The following is a 24744-nucleotide window of genomic DNA, read 5'->3' as shown; positions in this document are numbered from 1 at the left end:
AGGACCATAAAAAAGCACCCCCCAAAATACATGGCGTAGAGGAGGAGGATCATCAGAGTGCCACCATCCCTCACCCAGAAGCAAAGGATCCCTTTATGGATTGTCGTCCAGCCCCAGGAAGTCAAGCTCTCCCCTCCCTTCCTATCCTAGCCACTGTGGACTCTGGTGCCTTCCCCCCACATTTCTAAGCAGGACTCAGCTTTGGCCTGGTGGATGGTTTTCACCCATCTCCCTGACCGGCTGCTGATGTTCTAGGAACTCACCCCAGGGCCTGGCCCTTTCGTTTTCTGGTTTATATCAGTAATGGCTCCATAAGCCCTTTTATGGCAGAGATCCTCTTTCGCCTCAAGACCTGTGGTGCAAAAAGGGACCCAAGGGGCTGGGCTGGAAGACACTACCCACTGACAGACATGAGAGTAGGGCTGCCTCCTGCCTTCTAACCTATCTGGCCTTCCTGGGGGGACCAGCAGAAACTGGCAGATCCGCTAACCCACAGATCCCACATCACAGACCACTGCTGTTTCAAGCCATAGCACCACACAGCTTGTTAGCTAGTGACAGCTAGCACTTGAGAAGGCACCAGTGACTTCCTGCAGCACCCAGGCCAGGGTGCCTGTTTCTAGAACTGAGACCCTGAAGCATTTCCTAAGCATTTCCTATGCTTAGGGAGAAGAACCAAGAGCAGTCTCCACAGCCCCCAGGGAACTCATAGCTTTTCATACAGACCATAGACCCACACAGCCAGAGGGAGCTGTGGAAGATGCTGGGGTTGTGCCCTGAGTTCATCTACAGCTGCCATGCAGATGGGTTTCTGGTGGCCAGCAGCCTCATGGGCCAGATTCTCCTGGAGCCTCCCAAGTAAACAACACAGCCCCTGTCCTAATGGAAATCTTTGTCCCCCTCATAGATTGAAAAAGACAAACAAACAAACAAACAAAAAAAAAAACAAGAGACAGGAGAACCTGTCCACAGTCATCCTCGCAAGGATTTGTCCTCTTCTGGATCTGGCTGTTTGATCTCCCCTAAAAGGGTAGACACTACTCCTGTTTACTGATGTGCACACAAGAAGAGACCAGAAGAGGTGAGGATGGTGTCATCATACCCTGGTTTCTGACACACTGGGCTTGTAGGGGCCACTGGCCACTGGGAAGAAGGCTGGGAAGGTGGTAGCAAAAGAGCATCATCCAGGCAGACCAGATGGAACCAGCTCTGAACCAGGTACGGACCAGCTCTCAGAAGCTGCCCCAGGCCTCTGTGATCTCACAGATGAGGGAGGGGTGACGCTGCCAACTGCTGCCTGAGCGAAGGGGATGGGAACAGTGAGGATGGCTTCCAAGAGGACAGAAAATACCAGAATCTCTTTTTAAGTCAGTGTTTGGGACACACACCCTCAATCCCAAGGAAAGATCAGTTATGAGTTCCAATTCTGATGCTGCTACTTTCCAGAATTTAGAAGAGAATTCTAGCAACACGGCCAGATGCCTCAGTTTTCCCAGCTGCGAGATAAGGTCAAAGCTAGTACCGGCATTGTGCGCCTGTAGTCCAGCTACTTGAGACACTAAAGAATTGCAAGTTCCACATTAGACTGAACTACAGAAAGAGTTCAAGTCTGGGTAAGTTAGTGAGACCCTGTCTCAAAAAGTAAAAAGATAGCCAAAAGAGGCATTCAGTGGTGGAACACTTCCCTATAGTACATGAAACCCTAAATCCAACCCCTACTTCTGAAAAGAACAAACAGCAACAAAAAGGTAAGACTCACATCCTGCTTGCAGGATTTGCTCTGAAAAATCTATAAGACATTTTGTTTGTTTGTTTTTTGATTTGGTTTTGGCCTCAAACCCAAACCAATTCTCCTGCCTCAACTTAACCTCCAAAGCGCTTGGTGAGCCATCGAGACCCAGAACTCCAGCAAAGTTGTGGCTGGATTAGTCCTTATATAGATGACAGAGCTCGATGTACGTTCAACAATCCCAAGATACCGGCAGGGTGCAGGGTGTGGTGGTGCTTGCTACTCTAGTGCTTCTAGCTAGGGACAAGGCTGAGGGAGGAAGATGGCTTGAGTCCAGAAAAAAAAGGGGGAGAGGGAGGGAAAAGACAGGAAAAGAGGAGAAAATAGCCAGGCCTGGTTGTGCAGGGAGGCAAAAGGACTGCCATGAATTTGAGGTTACGTGGCTCAGTGGTAGAGTGCTTATCTAGCAAGCCTAGGGCCCTAGGTTCTACTTTCAGCGCTATAAACAAACAAACAAACTGGAAACAAATCCTAGGTTCTCCACGTCCAGCCTGTAGGCCCCTTGCCCTTGCCCTCCCCTCCTCCCTAGTGGCCTAGCGGGTGGGGCTCACTCACCCTTATCTCTGCTATGTCTCTGCAGGCAGCTGAAGCAACAGGATTGAAGTTGAAGCTGAGCTGAACTCTTGCCTCTCCCTGTTCTGGGTCCCACCCCTTACCTCATCCCTTTGGCCTGGTGCTCATCACACTCTGCTTGTTGGTAAGTACCTAGCTTGCCCTGCCTCCTCCCCTCAAAATCCCTCACAGGACCCTCTAACACAGTGGTTCCTAACCTTACTAATGCTGTATCCCTTTAATACAATTCCTCATCTTGTTGCGATCCCCAACAATACAACTATTTTCGTTGCTACTTCATAACTGCAATGTTGCTACTGCTATGAATCATAATGTAAATAACTGTTTTCTAATGGTCTTAGGTGACCCCTGCTTAAGGGTCATTTGACCCCCAAAGATTAGAAATACTGCTCTAACCGATGGGAGAATGTCTGTGTGACTTCTCAAAGCTCTTCTAGCCCTGGCTGCTTGGGTTGTACCCTAGGGGAACCAGCTGACAACAGACTCTAGCCTGTGAACCCTGCCGATCCTGTTCAGCCAAACCTTTCCTAGAATACCACCATTTGCCATGGCAGGGGATAACACAGGGCTACACCCTGAGGTGTATGGGTTCTGGTTCCTACCTCTAACTACTGGGGTAACTCAGAGATTTCCCTTTGTCCTGAACATAAAGATGTTCCTGGTAGACAACCAGGCCTCCTTAGCATCTGTAGGTGTGGCATGGCCTGGGAATGGCATTTCAAAGTGCCCGTCTGCTCTTCTTTTACAGCCTTGACAGCTGCATTCCTGGCATCCAAGAGGAACCTGGACTCATTGAGAGGCAAACCACTCTAGTACTTCAGCTCTGGGTTTTCCTGTTGGACCCAAATTCCTTTTCAAATCTAGTTAGTCTTTTCAGACCAGTTCTCAACATGTCTAGCTGACCCCACATGCCAAAGAGTCCCGCATGATGTCACCAGGACCACGGTGGGGCACCTGGCACCTACAGTCATTACTGCCCGGCCACAGTCATTACTGTTACCATGCTGCAGGAGGCCAGCACTAGGGAGAACTAGTGCTGTGCACATAACCCAGAGGCAGAGCTCTGGGTCAGGTGTCTTCTGGGGTCTGGGTGCTTATGTGTTCTCAGGGCTTCTGTTCTGACACTGGGACAGATCTCCACGGCCTCTCTGAAGTATGGCTCTCCACTCCCCTGATCACCTTCTCATGGAGCTCCAGGGCCAGTCAGGCTACCTCCCTACCACAGCAGCTAGAGTCTGGTCCTCTTCCAACCTGTGCTGAGGAAACAAGGTGAGCACTGTCCAACAACAGACTGGCTTCAGTTTAGTGTCCAGCTAGGCATCCCCCCAAAGGATTCTGTTGGAGGCCCCCAGTCCCTCTGTCCTTGGAGCCTGAATCCCCAGCTGATACTTCATCTAATGGCCTCCATTTTCCTGACCTCAGGTCCTCTGTGACTACCCTGGAAGCCATTCAAAACCATACTGCCCCGTTTTGCTCTGTGGTCTCTTTCCTGAGACCAGGCATTCCAGGAGGAAGGAGTTTCAATGTCCACCCCCCTCACCACTCTGGGCAATGCCCAACACACAAAGGGTATTTAGAAGATATTAGCTGGGTAAATTGTTAGCCAGATAACTCTCTCAGTCCAGCTCCTGGGGCAGAAAAGGTGGCGGTAGGGAAAAGATGCTTAGGTGCCCAGCTCGACAGGTGGGAAAACCCATGTGAGCCAGGCATTGGTTAATCTTTCTTACCTATGCTGAGATGTTTACTAAACCATTTTCTGGATGAGTTAGCCAAGGTCCAGGGAAGCAGAATGACTGGCCCAAGGCCTTCGAGCTTGCTCAGGGCAGAATGGAGTCTGGGGCCAGTCTTCAGGACCTACAGTAGTCTCCCACTCTAAGTGGGAGACCCTTAGAGTTCACCACTCAGGAGGAATACTAAGCACTTGAAAGATCAGGTACTAGGCCATGAGCTTTCTGTTCTGCTCTGGGAAGAACTACAGCTCAGCTCTGTAAATGCTAAACTAAGGCCCAGAGTGACTCAGTGACTTTTTCTAGATCACACAGTAGGACAGAAGACCACAGAGCAATAGAACCCCTACCACTAGACTGCCCTTTGTGGTGACAGAATGAAGCACACTGAGGTCACTGCCCCAGTTTCCCCTTGTGCACCGGGGGTGTGGGCAGGGTGACCACTGGCAGGACGTGAGGTGGGAGGCCTCTCACCTTCCACAGAGGGCTGAAAGGGGAAGTGAGGGAATAACTGCTTCCCCATCTCACTAGCTCCACCCTGCCCTGGCACCTGGTGGACAGCACCTCTCCGGAACCAGCTCCCCCTGGGGAAACCCCCCCTGAAATGCCCCCGTGTCATAGCCCAGTGCGGCTGCACCCTCTAACTTGGGAGCCTCCACCTGGCATCTTCCTCCAAGAGTGCCACAAGGACTAATGTTCACACAAACATTCACACAACCTCTTTCTACAGATACTGCTGATTGGATACAAAATATTTTTTGCCCTCAAGGAGACATTGAGTGAAGCTGAAAAGCTTGAAACGCTACTGTGGCAGAAGAGGGGCCCTGAAATGAGACATCACATTAACCTAGGAAAAAAAGGCAGCTTGTAGAGAAAAACTGGCGGGATACAAACTCAGACCCACAGCTCTGCATCCCTAAGCATCTTCTCCCAGCCATCCTGAGCTTCTGTGTCTCGGACCTCCATTGTCTAACTCGAAAGGCCTGACTCTCTCTCCAGCACGCCTTCTCCTGGAGGCCAATGAGATTTCCAGCTTGCCTATACTGTTTTCCCCTTAAACTCTAATAGAGCTGTCCCGAGCTTCCCTTAAGTCACAATGGAAAGAACACTGATTGCTGGTTGACCCTTAGAAGAAGCCAGCATTCTGGACCTCCAGGCCTCACCTTAACCTAGGTCCTCAGGCCCTTGGGTCTCCAGAGGGACGGTTGTTTCCCACATACAGAGAGCGACCTGGCTCCTCTGTTCTGTCCACAACCCTATCCTGGCTCCCACCAAATCTGTCTCCAATTGCCACTTCCTCTTGGAACCTTCCAGAACTTCTTCCTCAGTATCCTGAAGTGTCTTAAGCATCTAACTTGACTTCCCAGGAAGAGGCGTAGCTTCAGGGCAAAGGGCACTGGGTACTTTCTTTTTTCTCTCAGGTCCCTTTGTCTCACTGTCAGGAACTCCAGTTTACACACTGGAAGCTCTGCTCTCACGTCAGCATTTGCCAAACATTCGGCCTGACCACTACACAGGCTACTCTGGTGCCTATCCTCAGGATACTGAGCCCTAACGAGGAGCTGAAGATCAGGGCTGCAAAATGACAACATTTAAAGACTTTAGGTCAGGGGTCTGGAGAGATGGCTCAGTGGTTAAGAGTACTGACTGCTCTTCCAGAAGACCCGGGTTCAATTCCCAGCTCCCACACGGCAGCTCACAACTATATGAAGATCCAGTTGCAGGGGATCTGACACCTTCACACCAATGCACATAAAATAAAAGTTAAATAAACCATAAAAAAATTTTAAAAAAAAGACTTTAGTTCAAACTGCCACCCTGTCGCTTCTTGAGACTTAATAATCCAGATGTTCATGGCATCGCCCCCGATACACTCCTCTGTGTTATATACTCCTAACTCTGGGAGAGTTAACCTCATTTCGCAGATGAGGACACTGAGGCTCCCAGGGGTACAGGAAGCTGCCCAGGCTTGCTCAGCCCCTGTGAAGTGGGTCTCAGCCATGGACCACACCCATGTTCTTCCCATCAGCTCCTCCCACCCCCGATGGGAGAAGACACTAGAAATCGGTCAGTACACAGGATTCAAATACGCTTGTGCTCAAAAACAAGAGGCTGTCCTTTGTCATTTCACCCTTCACACCAGGCCTGGTGGTGCCAACCACGGTTGTCTCCAGGTCCTGGTTTCAGACCAACTGTGGTTGCTGTCACTGAAGTTGTTGACAAAGGTTCCGCAGTTAGCCTGCTGGAAAGTTATTTCGACACATCCCAGAACACGGTCCTGTTCTGAGTATGATGACGTCTCTGTATGTAACCTTCATGGGTGACATTCCAGCAGCCACCTGGTAGCAGTCAGGAACCTATCCAAACCATGAGTCCTGACCAAATCCCTGGATCCAGAAACTGCTGCCCATTCTCTACAAAGGGGTGAGGAGATGTCAGCAGTGGCTACACAGTGCAAGAAGGCAACATACAGGGTATTAGAACCCTGGGCACAGTAGATGTCCACTAGGCACTTGTTCTCTCCTCACAGCCACAGCTGGAGCCCTCTCTTTCCTCCCAAGGATGGGGACAGGATCATCAGCCTTTTGCCTGCCAAGCCAGTGCTCTAGCACCAAGCAGCACCCAGGCCCATGGGAGTGAACATCTTTCACTCCCATGTTCAATAGTCCCATACGAACTCTGGTGCTGATGAAGCAGGGTTCCTAACTCAGTGCCCAGGCCAAGTCCCCCCACTGCATCAAAATCTAACACAGTGGTTACCTCTCCCAGAAGACCTCTGGGGAGCCCCTGTGGAAAACTCTGACGCTCCTCCCCTGGCCTGCTAGCTCACCCCTTCCTCAGCTCGGACTGCTGTGGCAATTTCCTCTTTTCTTGTCCCACCTCCCCCAGGGCACAGCAAACAACCTTATGATAGAAAAGTGTGTTACTCACCACAGCTGGCTTGTCACGGGGTGGTGACACTGAATGGAAGGGGATGGCTAAGGTTTTCTGAACACTTGCTACATGCTAGGGATGCCTACGTGGAGATAGCCTGCCTTAGGGTGAACACAGTAAGTAATTTGTAAAACACCAAATCCACGAGCTGAGCCCCTGAATTCTGCTTCTTCTAAAGCAATCACCCCTTCCTTCACCGTTTAGTTCCTAGGACCACTGAAGCCTCTTTCCTGTCTGGATTGGGCCTTTTCTCACTTAGAAGTAACAAGGTCCTCGTGGCAAGCTTCAGCCCAGCGATATGGTTTGTAACAAGGTCAAATAACCAATAGAATAGCAGAGTTGACGCCCTGAGTCTGGGCTCTTGACCTGCAGCCTGACCACAGCCCAGCACCCTACTTTGTGTGCCAGTTGGCACTGACCTCAATGCCCCACTTGCTGGACACAGCCTGAACTCACCTTCTGCTTGGCCAATCCTGCTACCTCTGTCCCACAATGTCTGGAGTCACACTGGCTTGAATTTGGGGCCCAGTTTGTTCACAGCGGCCTGGCCCATGAGAGACCGTGAAGCAGAGGTCATAAAGGACCCCTCGGTCAGCCTCAGCGGCCTAATGACTAGAGGGTGCTTCCTCAAAGGCAACGTGGATCCATCAAAATAAAATCAGTCCTACCATCCCACCGTCCCTTGCCCTGTGCCACCTGCCTTCTCAGACCCAGCACACTGTTTGAGGACCCTCTGCTAGAAGAGCAACTGGTTAGAGCAAACTTAACACCTTTGTAGTCCCATAGACAAGACAGTGAGTGCCTGAGCATTCAGTAAGTATCCGATAAATGCTTGTCATGTGATCTAATGATTTAAAGAATAATGTGCAAGAAACGTTGCCTGGAGTCGCAGTCACCAAGTTCTGAAAGGCTCCTGGTCCCACCTGGCGAGCTCACAGATGGCTGAAGAGGTGCCTGAGGTCCCTGTGGATACTTGGTTGTCCTAGCTCCTAGCCACATCCTTTCTGACCTGTGCTCGGGTCTTTGGGTTGGATTGACAAGGGACTTGGGCATGAGAGTCTGTATCCAGCTTGGGTCCTGGAGTCCCACAAAGGCTATAAGCAAGAATCTGACCATTCAGCACCCCTGGATTATTAGGAGGTTCTTGCTGGCCAAGCACAAAGAGCAGCACCAACATCCTTACTCCCTCAGTCCAGCTTCCTCCACCCAGCCTGGAACCTTCAGATGGGAGCCCAGCCCTTGGCATGTGGAAAAACAGACCCAATAACAGAGAAGTGATGAAGCATCTCTCCTCCCCTGGCACCTGTGCAGAAGGCTGCGCAGTGAAGAGATGGCCTAGAATCTCTCCAGGTTTGCAGTCCACCTCCTGAATACCCACTAGCTGAATGAAACCAGACAGATGTCCCCGCATAGCTGAATTTGGCTTTCCATATAACCAGCATTGAAAGCCTTCCCTTCTGGGGTGTCACGAGGATGGATGGGAGCTGGGAGGGGAACTTCCCTAGGGATGTGGATAAGCCCAGCACCCTTCACTGAGAAGTAGTTCCCTACTCAGGGACTGTCTTCCAAGACTCTCCCAGCCCCAGGATCAGAGGGCCTCAGGTTCTATCCTGGACTGGCTCAGAAAGAAATAAAGAAATGAAACAAGGTAAGCTGTCATTGGTCAGGTGACTCCTGATGGGGGTGGGGTACAAGGCATCTGAAGGAAACGTCCAGGGTGTGGGGTGGGAATGCCCCAAGGCAGGTTCTTCCTAGCACTTATTTCCCCTAATAGGCAAGAACCCCAGACTGGGCCTAGCTAAGACTCCTGCCCTGAGCCTCCAAACCTCATGCTCTGAAAAGTCACTGGAGGATGGCAGTGGGGACAGAAAGTGCCTCAGGCCACAAGCCAGGAGCCCTGAACCACTGTGTCTCAGGGACTCCGTTCATTCAGCTGTGGAGTAGGTGTGGCCCCTTTTTCAGGTAGCTGTGAGGTACCAGAAGAAATTACATGCCTGTAGTTGGGTAGGCCAAGGGGCCTTGGGCAGCCCCAGGCTCATGCTGGCCTAATGTCCCTGAAGAGATTCCCATCTGGCAGTTGGAGGGAGGCACCTGGAGTTCCAGGACCCTCAGACTGTGTCTCTCAGGCAGGGAAAAGCAGTTACTCAAAACAGCTCCTAGAAACAGCATGAGTCCCCACACAAGGTCCCAACTGCTTGACCCCATAAGACTGCTGATAGTCATCAGCCCCTCACAGGCTCCCAGACGAGGCAAGTGGTACTCACAGTGTCACAGGAGAAGAATGGAGATCTCCCTGGAGCCAGTGCCTGGCCTGCCTCCTTGGGCCCTGGGGACGAAGGACCTCAGGCTCTCCCTACCAGGGGACCTCCCCATGACAGCCCTGACGCCCAACTTCCTCCCGGCTCAGTCAGCATCCAGGAAGCCCCGCCCCAGGTGAGAGGGCCAGCACCCTGGGGCCCACACCCACCCTGTACAAGATACTTCCCAGAGGGTTCCTTCAAGGCCTAGCTGGTTCAAACAGCCTCACTGGACAGACAATAAATAATGCAGCTGCTCTCTGGCCAGCCTCCTGTGACCGATCGCGTTTCGGGCCACTTGAGTTTCGGCCAGCCTGCTTTGTTTAGAATGCCAAGCCCCAGCTGGGTTTCTGGCCACGTGGGTACTATGGTCCCATTGAAGGCCAGTCTGAGCCTGCCCGACAAAGGCTAAGTAAGGTGGCCACCCTGAAGAAAATGCCCTACTTACTTTGAAACCAGTTCGGGACTAAGTGGGATCCAAGGGTGTCATTTAGGCAGGGCAGGGTGGTCGCCCTCATCTTCTGGGGTCAGGAGGGTTCTCTGAGGCCTCCATGAATCAGAGACCCTGCCCCATACAAGGCCACCACTGCAGAGTCCTCTCCATTGCCTCAGCTGTCTGTGCCCACCTCCTTGAGGCCACAACCAGGCCCTGCATCCAGGGAGCTTTCACCTCACACTGCAACCCCAATTCTCCTGGGGGCAATACAGCTGTCCCTGGCTGAATTTGCACTGTGGTCATCTGTAGCCTGCACTGTCTCCCTTGAGTGACAGGGTCTCCTATCTAGATAAAAGCCTCATCTCCTTATTGCCACGCCCCTTCCTACCTGCAGTGGTTTCTTCATGGAAGTGGAGTGACTGCCTAGAAACCTCCTGTCTCTCCACCCCCAACATACACAGGTCCGCCTCAGGAGCAGGCCCTGCCCACTTCCTTCCTCACTCCCGCCTGACAGCCTGGCCTCCAACTACAGACGTAATGTAATGCAATGCAGTGTGAGTGTAGTGGCCTGGAGGCAGGCGCCACCTGCACCCACAAAGCCATGTGGCTCCTGCCTCGGGGCCATTACACTTGTTCCCTCTGCCCATGGCTCTTCTCCCACTCATTCTCTTGATGAACTTCCATTCAAGGGTACCTTCTCAGACCACTTTGCTATTTTCCATTTCATTTTGTAGAAGCCATTTCATTCAGGGGTAATTCCTGTGCCATGCAATTCATCCAGCTAAAGTGAGCCCATGCCTGTCACCACGCTCAAGCTCAACTTGGTCTTTGCTTTCAAAACAAACCAATACCTGTTTCTACGACTCTCCACGGCCAGGGCAGCCCCCAACTCTATTTTCTGTATCTGTAGGCACGTCTGTTTTGGAAACTTCTATGAATGGAGTCAGCTAGCATGTGGCTTTCATGATGGCCTCTTTCATTTGGTACATCTTTCAGGCTGTATCTGGGGTTAAGATTTTTTACTCCCTCAATGGCCGATAGCATTTTACTGCATGGGCTTGCCACATCTTGGGTCCATTTATCCTGATAGAAGCTCTAAGAGGATTTTCTAGCTGGCTCGTCTGTCATTGTCACCCCTCCACTTTTGCCTTCTTAGTGACCCCTATCTGATGACATCGTCACCTGTCTGCTCCTTGAGGCCTGGATGGGTCGGTCACCTTGCTCACTGCTGAGCTGGCACACAGTAGGCACTCAGCAAATTCTCTGTATCCTGATGGAAAGAAGGTGCTTCCCCATGAGCTGGGGCTGCTTCTGGCCTCCTCCCATGAGCTCTCTGAGAATAATTGCTGTCAAGTATGGCCCACCAAGAAAGGCCTTGGACAGAAAGGAAAAAGGTAGCAAGCCTCTTAGAGCTACACTAACTCCTGCATGTGAAAATCTCTCATGAGGTTACAGTCTGGCACCATGGTGGCCCAGAGGGGCTGGCATTTGTGCACTGAGATTCATTGGATCCTTGCTTGGAGCACAGCCCTACAATCCAGGGAGTTCCAAGCCAGGACAGGTTATGCAGCAAATTTTTATCTCAAAACTGAAGACACAGTAGAGGAGTGGACAGTGGAGCATCATAACAGGGTGACCTGCAGGACTGAGCCCAGGTGGGAATGAAGAGTACCATGGGAGCAGTACCCAGAGCGAGGAAAGGAGGTGGCGGCTCTGCTATGCCTCCAGTCTTTTCGCCTGACTCACACACAGATCAAGTCCAGCTCAAGAGCACTGGACTGCCTAAGTTCCGTCCAGTAAGGGAGGAATCAGGGCAATCCTGGCTACTGTGGGCTCATCAGCATGGGGTATCAGGTAGGTTGGGGACCCATAGTGCAGAGCCAGTCAGTCACTCAGCAAGGAGAAGGAAGGGGCAGAACAGCAAGGCAGGAGGAAGCTCCAAGTAGGAAGGAGGCTTCCCTTGTCATAGGTGCCCAGACAGGCACAGCACAGAATGGGAAGCGCACACTCAGGGCCTCCCATGGGGGGCACCAGATGGCTGCTTGTCCAGAAAGCTCCTGGGATGCTTTCAGGGCCTGGATGCCATCTGCTCCCAGTCCTTCTGCCCAGAGGCAGCTGCAGCAGAAGGGGAGAAAGGCCTACAAGGCTCAGGGTGGGTCTGCTCTTCTGAACACACCCTACTCAGCACCGTGCATCCAGGGGCATCCTGGCCTAGGAGATGTGACTGCCTCTTGGGCTCTCAAGGGACAAACTCATCTTTCTTGCCCAACTACGCCAATATGTGACAGCCATTCTTGAGCCTGATAGAGACAGGCCGAGGATTCAGTCTGATGGGAGACAGGGTAAAGATAAAGTCTTTGGGGAACAGGCTGAGTGTCCTAATTGCTTCTGTTGCTGTAATAAAACACCCTGACCAAAAGCAACTTGGGGCACAAAAGCGTTTATTTGGGTTACACTTCCATGTCAGTACAGTGAGGGAAGTCCATGCAGGAACCTGGAGGCAAGAGCTAAAGTAGACACCATGCTGGAACTGCTACTGGCTTGCTCAGCTACCTTCCTAATACAGCTCAGGCCCACGTTCCTAGGGTGACATCCACCACAGTGGGCTGGGCCCTCCTATATCAATTAGCAAGTAAGAAAATGTTCCACAGACATGGGCACAGGCCAAATTGATCTGGGTAATTCTTCAGTTGAGGTTTCCTCTGCCCAGGTGACTCCTGATTTACTGATTTATGTCAAGGTGATAGCTGAAGCTAACTATGACACTGAGGATATGGCCTGCAGGGGACAGGCTGGGAATACAGCCTGATGGGGACAAGCTCTGGTGGGGTATAAGCTAAAGGCAATCCACGGAGAGACTGGCTGAGCATTTGCTGAAGGCCACTTACAGCATCAATGTCGTCAGATGATGCTCATTGGTAAAGCAACCAGAGAGCATGGTTATCAAAACAAAACAACAACAACAACAGCAACACCCCCCCCCAACACACACAAAATAAAACAGCTGATAAGTGACAGCTACAGGTTCCTCCTCACGGTGGCCTGGGGATGGGGCAGCTTGCAGGCAACCTGTCGCTGCTTTCCAAAAGTCTCCAAAGTGATTTCCACAAGGCTAAGCCAAGTTTCTAATGTAAGTGGGCCCCTCCTCTTCCTCTCTGCCCACTGCCTCAGCCCCCACTGAAACCCAAGGAAAGGAGGGGAGACAAAAGGGGGGGGCGGTCATACCTTTGTGCTCCACTGGCATTGTTCACCAGAGTCCACACTAATTGGGAGTACTGGCTCAGTTTGCCTCTCTCTCTGTCTGGATGTGGAGACAGCCTTGCAAAGTTCACAACAGACAAAGATACATCTTCCAAGTGCCTGGGCACTGGACCCAGATGGCCCTGCACTAGGAATCAGTAAGAACCGGCATGGCCCTCACAGAGACCTTGTCTTGGAACCTTGGATCCCCTTGGCATAGAGCCAGGGCCGGCAGCAGCAAGAGCTCTATGTACACCTCATGCTTTTCCAGATGTGAGTGGGACCCAGCCAGGGGTGACAGGCTCATACAGAGGGGAATCTGAAGACGCAAGTGGAAAAGTATGTGCTGTCCCATCACAACCCTCCAATTTGTTCCCCAGCGGCTGCCAGCTCTGCCCCACCACAGATTTGTGGATTTGGGTCTCCCCTGGCAGTTAGTATGGGGTTGAAAATGCCCTGGAGCCTGCTTGGGCTGGCTCTCCTTATATCTGGCTCTAAGGAGTGGCCTCGGCTTTCTGGGGATGGGAGGCGGGTATCTGGAAAGAATACACTCCTCCTGAACAACTGCCCACCCTCGAGCCATCCTCCTTAGTTGAGTACAGGACACATGGTACCTATGGGGGCTGCGTACAGGACTGGGCAAACTCAGTGCTGATCACAGTGCCACACCCACCCCAAGTTACTCTTTCATCACCAAAGGGAAAGTAACCCACCTATCAGGACAAACTACCAGTGGCCACAAGCACTTACCATCTTCCCATGGGAAGTTCTACAATGTTCCCATTCTGTGGGTGAGGAAACTGAGGCACAGAACAACCACTTGTATCAACAGCTACTCAGAAGTGCTCCATGCTGGCCCACTACATTCTTGAACACTTCCTGAGGGTCCTCCAGTGAGCCAACCCTAGAGACCTTAGGAAAGACCGAGGCAGGAAAACCTATTGCAGTTTGTGAGACCAAAACATCAGGCACTTTTATGGGGCCCTGCCTCAGTCCTGCCTGGCCTGGCTTCTGAACTATCCACCCAAGGAGGTCCATCATGGACTAAAGTAGAAGGTGGCCCAGTGACTCACTCCAGGGCTGGATTTTGCTTTGCGTTTTGGTTCTCACAACCAGTTGGCATCCTTCTCTAAGCAGAATGCCTCTCTCTCACTGTTGGCCTGGAAACTATAAATCTGTCTGGGCCCAAGGCCTGCCATCCAGGGCTCTAGACAGGCTTGCCTTGTAGCAGAGCAACTGTGGCTACTGTACATGTGCTTCATATTAAAGTGGGCGTGAACTGGGCAGTTGCATTTCCCCTTTCCCCTGGGCTTCTGAGCAGCTCAGCAGGTTTTACCTCAGCAGCACCCCAGGTTCCTGAATACCTCTGTTTCGTTCCTCATCACTGCTATCATTGATACAACATCTTATTCTGAATTATACTTTTTTTTGCTACTAGTATTTCTTATATGATAGCACAAATATTTTGTGAAGGAAAGAGGAAGGCAGGAGGGTAGAAAAGAAGGGAAGAGGAAATAGGAAAAAGGGAATAGGGAAATGAGGGGAAGAAGGAGAAGGGGAGAGAATATAGGCAAAGGAAGGGGATTTTGTGAGGTTGATATACCAGATATACCAGAGCCTGGAAAGAGAAAGGACTCTTTGCTACTATATTCTTTAGGAAACATTCTCTTTAAGTAAAATGCACACTAGTAGGAGGAATTCAAAACACAAGGTATATCCCCACTGGGTGGCGCTTCTAGGTCCTCTTACATGCAAGTTACACACCCTAAGGTCCCAGTTTCAGAGGTGAAAACCCAGCCTTGCCTAAGATCCTGTGGCTCCAGACAAGTCCTATCAGATGTGGCAGAAGGTAGAGTTAAGCCCAGATATTCACCCCTGCCCCTCAGTCCCATGCCCAGGTGAACCCTGTCCCTGGGTGGTCTGTCTTTCCAAGGGTTCTTAAAGTCCTGCTCAACCTTCTTCCACTCTTTCTAAATGAGCACCTTCCAGGTACCTCCCATAGACCTCTGAGGAGGTAGGGTGACAGATCTAACAGTGGCTGTGGTAATTACACACTCGACACTAGCTGGTGTCTGCTGGCACTCGGGGCTGGGTCACATTTAACCCTCACATGAATCCTAAAAGCCTCTTCGGAGAGGACGATTCACTGCAGAGACTGGGTCAGTGCACACACAGGTCTGAGGGGGCCAGTCTGGCACCTGTTCCTGGACATTACTCCCTGCCATGAGAGGACTGATGTGGAGGGTAGAGAAACTGTCACCCCACTACACACAGAAGGAGAGAGTATGATACTGTTGACCTAGGCATAACAGGCCTGTGGGGTGGAGGGGGTACCCAAGTCCCACTTCAAAGCTAGTGGTATCTTATGCAACAAGTGCCTCCTATTCATTGTACCTCCAGTGGCCTTCCCCAGGGGGCAGCAGCCAGTGCAAGCCCTGATAGTTGGTCCGCTCTCCTTCCTGCCTCCCTCCTTGCCACTAGACTTCACATTTCTCTGGAGGGTACAAAGTTCAGCCTTTCCTGTATTCCATCCCTGCTACCTCCCAGACCTCCAAACCCCACACAGGTCCCTCACCTGGCCCACTAGGGCAAAGCCGCCTCCACACCCCGTCCCTTGTACCTGAGGGTCCTCACGGAGATGCAGTATTTCCACATAAGGCCCCACACAGCACCACCATCACCCTTCATGCCTGGATTAGCGAGGTTCAGTGGCTGGAGGGTCTTGCCACTGCCCTGGACCCTGGTTCTCCTCCCAGTCAGGGGATGGCTCTTGTCTTGGGCTCTCTCAGGTCACTTCCTTCTTCATGATGATGAAAAACAAAAAGTCCAAAGACAGGGAGAGGGCAAGGCCCTGACTCCCCCAGGCCACTGCAGGTTCCTGGCGGCGCTATCCCTGGCTGGCCACTGCCGCTGCTGGAGGACCGGAGCTCCAGACCCTGGCGACTGAGCGTCCCTCACACTCCACACCCCGTGGCTTCAGCACAACCTTGCGCCTGCCGCCTGCCAAGAGACAGGAATGGCAGAGGGCCAGGGGAGCAGTGAGTCACTGGGGCGGGACAGAGGGGGCGTCCACTGTGAGGGAAAGTGGGGGCTCTGGGAGCCCAGAGCCCTGTGAGTCCAGAGGACAGGGTGGGACTGGAGAGGCAATACTGAGGGAGGGAGGCTGTGGAGACGAGGGCGGGCCCACATCCTCCACCAGTCCCCAGAGGCCTAAACCCAACACCGCCCCGTGGCTACAGCCCTGCCCGCAGGACTGAGAAGGGTCTGCTCTGCTGCTGGTTCCGGAAGAAGCCTGGATAGAGAGGAAAAGAAGACCAAACTGGCTGGGACTGTGCCTTAGGACAGCAGCTTGCACCCAGGGACTCCACTGGGCCGAGAGTTTCCCAGTCGTAGCCAAGCCACACTCTGTTACGTGTCACTGGCTGTGTCTTCTCCTTTCTGCCATGTTCCCCTGAACTCCATGAGCTCTAGGAGTCTGGGGTACAAGGAGGAATTCCCAATAGGTATGAGCAAAAGCACGCACTTTTCTCCATGGCCCGCAAAGTGGGTTTCAATGGCTTTCTCAACCATACACAGAAACTAAGGCACACAGGTCACAGGCTTGGGAAGGAAACTGAGCCTAAGTGACTGACGCTGGATTCTGAATGTCAACCAACCTTCTATAGAGCCAGGGGTGAGGCTGGGCCCTTCCAGGCAGTGGACCATGGGGGTCTGGGCCCCTGGGGCCTTTCCAGACTGGGGCCCAGATGGAGCCCCACCCACCTGACAGCTGCTCAGGGCCAGGCCTAGGGCTGGCAGCTGGGGCTTCCCAGGCAAGGGCCCCTAGGGACGGTGACTCACAGGTTACCGCCCACTGGAGGGCTTCTTTCTATCCACAGCCCCCAGGAAGACCCCAGAGGGCAGGGCGCCCAGGACCTGGAAATAACTGTTCCATCTAGTGGGCACCAGAGCACTGAGCCTCCGGAGGCTCAGGGCAGAGCCACCTAGACACAGACACTGCTCTGCCTTGCTGTCCCTGGGCTCTGACTTTGGCATACGCACATCACTGTCCTGCCTTCATTCCAGCCTGATTCCCACAGCAGAGATCCCATAGCTGCAGACTGTCCATTCCCTGTGGGGTTCTGGAAGCAAGAGAAAAAAAAAAGACCATAAAAAATAAAAGCAAAGCAAAACCCTAAAACAAACCAATCAGAACAAAACTAACAAACGAAACAAAAACCTCTGTCTTTTCACCACAGGAAACTTCATAAACCATCCTTACAGGCCCTGCATGACATCAGAGCTCTTAAGAAGTCCTGCATAGAGCAGAAAGGTGGTGGCTCCCGTCTTTAATCTCAGCACTTGGAAGGCAGAAGCAGGCAGATCTCTGTGAGTTCACGGCCAGCCTGGTCCACAGAGCTAGTTCCAGGACAGCCAGGACTGTTTCACAGAAAAACTCTGTCTCAAAAGACAAAAAACAAACAAACAAAAACAACAGCAACAATAAAGGAGGCCTGGTCAGCCTCTACTGAACACCAGTGGGAGGAGGCTGGCTACCCATGCATTGGAGCCCCTGACCTAAGGAAACTCGGAGACAGAGCTCATTGGCTCTTCTCAGAGCCGCCTCATTCTCTGACTCTCTGCAGCATACACAGGGCTCGCTGGGAACGCTCTGTAGCTGAGCTTTCTCAGCACCTTGTTGGGTAGAGACAACGCCTGTTTACACTTCTCTATCGCCTACTTGGGCACCTGTCTCTCCAGTGTGCCCCCTGTGGGTTCTTGGCTAACACAGCCAAATCATCTCCTGCTCCCTCTCTCCCTCCCTATTTATCACCACACAATGTGCTCTTCATCTGTTGATTTCCTCTTTTTTGTCCACCCCTTTATCTACCTCTCCTTTTTCTTCCTTTTCGTTCCTTCTACTGTCCATTCATCCATCCATCATCTTCCCACCAATTTATCCTCCATCTACTAATTCATCATCCCTTCATTCAGGCATTATCCATCTACCTACCCATCATCCTCCCATCCTCCATCTACCCATCATCCTTCCATCCTCCATCTACCAACCATCCATTCACCTTTCCCCCATCCAGCCCCTATTCATCCACTTACCCACTCTCCATCAGTCCATCTACATACTATCCTTCATCTACCCATCATCTATTAATCCATCTCCCCATCCTCCATCCATCCATTTACCCATCTTCCATCTACCTATCTATCACCCTCCCATCCATCCCTCTATTCAGCATCCCCCCTCTCCCCTTTGCCCCAGGCCTGCCTCTGGTACCCACACTGCCCAAGAAAAAAAAAGATGTCAATTGCCACAGCAGCTTTCTCTCCCTTACTGAGTCTCCTCCCAGCCTTCTCGTCAGCACTTTGTGTCTCTTGTGGTCCCCAGGTTTCTATCCATAGCTAAGAATCTGTATTGTTCAGATTGCCCACCAGGATTGACTTTCCTACTTTAGGCCCTTAGCTCAGCCACAGATGCTCTGGTCCTAGGCTTACTTTGCACCATGGACACTTGTCACTAACTGGGAGTACAGGGATTTCGTTAAATGCACCTTACAGGCATGTTCTGTAGCAGATGCCAGTCAGGGCAGCTACCTGCTATAGAGAGCACAGGAAGCACTTTGTGCCCAAAAGCTGGTCAGACAGACAGAGGTTGCCATTATTAGGTACCAGAGGCTAGGACTCTGTTGGGGGCTGACATCATCACCCCTAGAGATTTTGGGCCCCACTGCATCCTTCTTTATATTTTGTTCTCCTTACCATGAGTTCTACATCTGACCACTTCACAGCCAGTAAGCCAGGCCTAGAACTTGCATGGCTTCCCAAGACCACCACTTCCCCAGTTTCTCTGAAGGCTGCTTTCTCGCCTTAGGGGCTTCAGGGGACTATCTGAAGAGTTGAGAGTGCCTGGAAGATAGTCAGGCTGAGACTGAGGACAGAGAGGAATTTAGTAAGCCTACCAGATGGGGCAATCTCCCAAGTGCGTCCTACACCTCAGTGGAGGGGCCCCCTTCCTTCATTCCTATTTGCTGGGGATGGGCCTTGTACATGCTCTGCCACTGCTCTCCACCCACAGACCCCTGACCACCACTCTGTCCAGCCTGGGTGGGGAGGTGCTTTTACATCCACGGGCACCTATCTCACTGTGCCTGGGAGCTGAGTGAGGCAGCAGCTATCACAGAGGGCACTCAATAGCATGATCCGGGTCATGATGGACTCGCTGATCGTTTCCATACCTGCCTTCCTTATGCCCTCCAGCCTGGGCAGCTGGTCACAGTTTTCCCTCCTCTCTCTTCCACAGTGCAGAGAATGGAACCCAGAGACCATGCACGCTGTACTGGGCTGTATTCCTAGCCCGGGCATGTTAGGGATGAGGAAGTAGAACACACATTAAGTTATCTTGACCATGGATACCACCTCTGCCCTGCAGAGGCTTGTCCCTGGGGGCAGGATGGACTCTTTACTCATTTTGGACTTCCTTGTCCATATCTGAGATACCATGCCTCTCTGAGACTCAGTTTGTCCCACTGAAGTGTGGGAGCAGGAATCCCACCATCCTGGCACAAGGCACAGTAACAATACGGAACTGAGTGACCCTGGGGATGTGAGGTAACTGCTTGCTGTTATGGCCCAGGACAATGTGGGCTGGGACAGGATGTACTCCATGAGGGCTGGCTGTCCCAGAAGACTGGAGATTGCGGGTGGGTGGTGCTCAGGAAGGAGTGTTCCCTAGATCCCCAGAAAGGCACAGGGGAGTCACAGCACAGCATGAGGTGGGGAAGGAGGGCAGGTCTGCATGGAAACTCTGCGGAGAGCTGCCCTCAGCATCAACCCTGACTCATATGGCCCGGGGAGTCGCCACCACCCAGGCACAGAAAATGTCCCATTTGTTCCCTGAGAAGCGCCACCAGAAACCGAGCTGGAGAGCATGTTTCAGCCCAGGAATCATACACCTTGGCAGACAAAAACCACGCCAGGAAAGATGATGGGTGAACATCCTGCTCAGAGGGTGAGGATAACAGAAGGGAATTTTTAGGTGTAGACAATAAATCCTTATTTCAATTCACGGGTCTGGTAAATAATAAGCAGGATAATGAACATCTAAGCCAGTCACCTGCAATTTCTACAGCTTCTTGTCTTTCAAGACCTAGGTGCCACCTCCCCCAGGAAGTCACCCCTGATTGCTCCAGCTCTAGGGATGCTTGGGGCCCCTCGGGGCCACTTTGCAACTGAAAACATTGTGTCTCAGTTCATCCTGCCCTAGCTTAGCAGGTAGCCCAGAGCAGGGGCTGGAGAGAAGAAGCAGCTGAATTAAAGAATGAGCAGTTCTCCCACTTGACCCCTCTGCCTTTCATTTTGCCAACGAAGAAACTGAAATCCAGAGAGGGGACGTGACCTGCCTAGCACGGATCCGCAGTGGGGCCTGGAGCCAGGGCCCACTCACGATCTAGGCTATTTTCCAGCTGTCCCCAGGGGCTGGAGGGGCAAGAAGTTTGAGGACAATTGCATGATCCGATGGAATTCTGTCACTGGGAGAGCAGGAGCACAGACAGCCATGAGCATACGCTAGTCCTGGGCCATGGACACTCAGGAACTTGGTACCACAACCTCTACATGGTATCAGGTCAGAACCAGAGCCCAGGCCTAGCTGGATATGGCAGCAGGTGGAGTCTGGGAGGCAGGGTCCTTCATGAGCCTTCAGTGGAAACACAAGCTAGCCCTTCTGGTTCTCCCCATCTTCCGCACAGGGAACAAAGGCAACTCAAACGACAGAGACCCTAACCCAATTCTTCTCTGCTAGAGGTGGAGGCAGAGAGGCTCAGAGAGTGCTGTGACTTGTCCAAGGTCACACACAATGACGACACTGCAGGTCCAGTTGCTGACAGGACCCTGGCTCTGAGACCCTGGTCCTGTCATGTTGCTGAGTTTATAGCCATGAGGTAGGTTCCCAGAGCCTATTCCCCATCTGTACCTTCACCCCCCAAACAAGGACAAAGATGAATCCAGGGCAGTGACCTTGTGGAAACCAAGCCAATCGGAAGTGGTAAGGCATGGGCATCCTTCTCAAGATGAATTAGGGAGCTCCGACTCTACAGATTGTCCCTCCCCACCCCTGAAGCTCTTTGACACTCACAGGGATTGAGCTTTAACTGTGTAAATTTAATACAGTGGGGACTCTCCCCGTGAGCACTGACTACCTGCTCACTGCAGCCAGTGTTCTATGCTGCAAATTCACAAGCCGCACACAATGGGAAGTGGCTCTGTTACTTTGCTATAGAGTAGAGAGACTAAAGTGTTAGAGATGTCTGGATATATGCACACGTTGTTTCAACAATACACCTAAGAACTGAGCCTAAAAAGTTTTCTCTAAAGCTGGGCAGGGGTGGTACACACCTTTAATCCCAGCACTCGGGAGGCAGAGGAAGGCGGATCTCTGGGAGTTCGAGGCCAGCCTGGTCTACAGAGCTAGTTCCAGGACAGGCTCCAAAGCTACACAGAGAAACCCTGTCTCAAAAAAAATTTTTTTTTTCTCTAAAACAGCCAACCATGCAACATGGCTTTCAAGTCACCAAGGGAGTCTTTCTCAGTGTCTGCCCTACCCCAGCTTGTTGCCAGTACTGCTCACTTTATTGTCCACTCATAGATAAAAGAGGAAAGCTACTCTTCTGGATGGATAGGAACCAGGACAGGAATTCTAGATTGTGTGTGTGTGTGTGTGTGTGTGTGTGTGTGTGTGTGTCTGTGTATGCATGCACGTCCCCTTCTAAGAGGGCTGCTGTGTTCTCCCCAGGACTTCACCTCCTCTTTGACCTCCGTGTCTCCTATTTCCTCTCTCTCTCTCTCTCTCTCTCTCTCTCTCTCTCTCTCTCACACACACACACACACACACACACACACACACACACACACACTCACCTGCACAGGCCAACTGGTTGGCAGAGGCTCTTCTGTAACCTCCCCCTCACCGATACCTTCAGACCTTCAGACACTGATTCTCTCAGTGGACCACCCTAATGATTTCATGTTTTATTTTTAAAATCATTTCACTTCCAACATCAGCCTGAGACTGGGCCCTCTCCTGTTCTTCTGGATAGCAGGAGCTATCCAAACAGGAAGAGAGATTAAAGCACATCTATGGAGCGCAGCTCAAGCCTAGAATCTCAGTACTCAGGAGACTGCGGTAGGAACACCCTTTCAAGTTCAAGGCCATCCTTGGTTACACAGTGAATTCCACATCACCTTGGGAGAGGGAAGAGTAGAAAGGGTACAGAGGAAAATGGAGGGAAAGGGAGAAAAGACAAGGGGAAGAGGAGAGCCTTGTGTATTTCACCACCTGATCAGAATGAACAAAAACCACAGTGACAGTGGTGACATTTAGAACTGATTAAGAAAGTGGAACACAAGCGGAATGGCCAATAGCTAGGCAGAGGATGGATAGGTGGGGCTGGCAGGTAGAGAGAAAATGGGGGCCAGCCAGCCAGGGACCAGACAGCCAGACACAAAGGAAGCAGAAAAGCAGGGTGAACAGTATGCAGATGACAAATGAGCTTAGAGGCAACATATAGATGAATAGAAATGGAAAATTTAAGTTAAAAAATAAGCTTGCTAGAAACAACCTGAGATAAGGCTGTGCATTCATAAATAATAATAAGCTTCCATGTCATGATTTGGGGGCTGGCAATCCAAGCAAACCTGCATTTAGTGCCCAATGTGAGGCTCGTATTTGTTAGGAAAAAATTCTAAGACGAGCCGCTCTACCGGTACAAAGAAATCCAATTAAAACAGATTAAACCGAATTAAAATGCCCATGTTTTATTAAGTGCAGCGCTCTCGGGTGGCCGAGAGCATGGCAGGGGAGACAGAAAACCCGGAGAGCACAAGCAAACCTAGGATCACGTGTTCCTCTTCTGGGAGCCCACTTAAATACCCTGTGGGAGTGGTCCTGACCCTCCCCTGGGGAAGAGTCAGGACCTGGCATGCTGGGATTTGGAGTCCAGACCAATGCAACTCCCAGGCTAGGGGGCTGGGATGTATGCCAGGTGCTAGGGTGACACTCCCAACTTAACAATATTTCTATGTAGGACTGAGAAATCTGGGGAAAAAATGACATGGCTTCCTAGTAGCCCGGTGCTCGCGATGTACAGAGGCGCAGTTCAGCACTTGAGCAGTTGGCACGTTAAGTAGAAACAAGAAGCTAAGTAAAAATGTTTGCTACAGTGAAAGTACCAATTTCCTAGAGCTGAGGCGGTTAAATACAGCTCTCAGCCAGGCCTGTGTGTTATAAAGCTCTGCTCTCAGAGATCCAAGCGGGGCTTAGTCAGCCACAGCACAAAGTCACAAGGTGAGTTTAAACCTCTCAATGGGTTATAGTGTGCTTAAAAATGTGCTTAGGCGCTTAAGAAAAGAAAATGGGTATAGACGGTCATAGAAAAAATGGGTCTAGATAGTCACAGAAAAATAGTTTAAAAATAATAAAGTCTTTAAAGAGAGAGTAAAATAATATAAAAGACCATACAAAAATGGAAAATACACATGGTTATATATGATATATAACCATATGTATGATCTTGTGTTGACTTTGAATTTTTTGAATGCTGATAAGTGAACAACAGCTGCTGAGAGACACTGGATTCTAAAAGGTACTGCTAAATTAGACCAGTCTGGATACTTTAGGCATGTCTTTAAATTAAAAGTCAGAAAATGTATTGTGTTGGGACAGAGGTTATACTATTGTTTCTACAGGAAATGAACGGTTGTGGATTCCTTTAAGTTTAATAGAGATAAGGTCTGAGCAGAGGAGACCTGAAAATCTAAAATAATAGACACAAAATAATAAACTAAGGAAAACTACAAGACAGGTGACGTATACACTGATCCCTCTGCATGGGAACAGCTCTGAGACTGACAACAGACGTTACAACAAGTTTTCCCAGGACTAGTTTTCTCAGGGTTCCCTAAAGATGACCCCAGACAACAGGAAACAGTCTAGAGAACACAAGGCCTACATTCTCAAGAAGCGGGTAGGGTGGTTTGTGGTCATTTGGTGGGTCATGGATGTTTGTTAATGTTTAGAGAGGGATATAGGAATATAGGATAAAAAGACAACTACCAACGTCAAATATTTTACATTGGAATAGACTTTGGTATACTGATACAAATTTGAGTTATTTTTTATACTGTATGTATGTTCCTACTCTTGTTTGAGGCATTGTGCTTCTGCAGTTCATTTTAAAATGTAAAGTATAATTAAGAAATTAAGGTTAGTAGTCATCTATAATAATCAAACTTGGAGTTATATTAGGTTATGTTCAAGGTTAAATAGATATATTTTAGATAGATAGGTGTAACATGAAGGTTGGCTTGCTTGTTGGGGTATCTGTCCCGTCCGGTACCCCATAGCTGGCAAGCCCCAAAGAAAATCACACAGAGATCTCCATAAGTTATAAAACTGATTGGTCCATTAGCTTAGGCTACTTATTAGCTCTTGTAGCTTATATTAACCTATTATTCTTATCTATGTTAGCCACATGACTCGTTACCTTTCACAGTGGTTACCTTTCTCACATGTTGCTTCTTCAGTTGTCTGGGCAGAACTGCCGAGGAATGGGTTTCCTCCTTCCCAGCATTCCTCTGCTTCCATCGCCCCGCCTCTACTTCCTGTCTGGTTGACTCGCCTATACTTCCTGCCTGGCCAATCAGCGTTTATTTAAAACATGATTGACAGAATACAGATAATTCTTCCCACACCAGATA

The 24744-nt window shown here is 50.8% G+C and overlaps 1 protein-coding gene and 1 long non-coding RNA gene across 13 annotated transcripts in view; one reads left to right on the top strand and one right to left on the bottom strand.

Moving 5' to 3' along the window:
- Positions 1-24744, bottom strand: part of Iqsec1 (IQ motif and Sec7 domain ArfGEF 1) — a 334563-nt gene that overhangs the window by 86245 nt on the left and 223574 nt on the right. Inside the window, exon 1 of one of the 11 annotated variants that reach the window (XM_048416440.3) lies at positions 15617-16104. The exons of 9 other annotated variants lie outside the window; for them this stretch is intronic. In XM_048416440.3, the coding sequence (XP_048272397.1) occupies positions 15617-15684 (68 nt within the window). In that variant the 5' untranslated portion in view covers positions 15685-16104. Of the gene's footprint in view, positions 1-15616; positions 16105-24744 lie in introns of those variants that run through there. One more of the 11 variants, XM_085690584.2, reaches the window with a different exon arrangement.
- LOC125388380 (uncharacterized) lies at positions 1203-5857 on the top strand. Of its 2 annotated transcripts, none has more exons than XR_007228224.3 (4): positions 1203-1748; positions 2374-2486; positions 3111-3631; positions 4820-5857. It is a non-coding gene; the product is annotated as an uncharacterized LOC125388380 (long non-coding RNA). The 2 variants fall into 2 exon arrangements; XR_007228225.3 differs by having other exon boundaries at positions 1204-1613.

This window comes from Myodes glareolus, chromosome 6 (assembly GCF_982192425.1).
Source record: "Myodes glareolus chromosome 6, mMyoGla1.1, whole genome shotgun sequence".
NCBI classification, from domain to species: domain Eukaryota; kingdom Metazoa; phylum Chordata; class Mammalia; order Rodentia; family Cricetidae; genus Myodes; species Myodes glareolus.
This window is presented reverse-complemented; position numbering and strand designations above follow the sequence as displayed.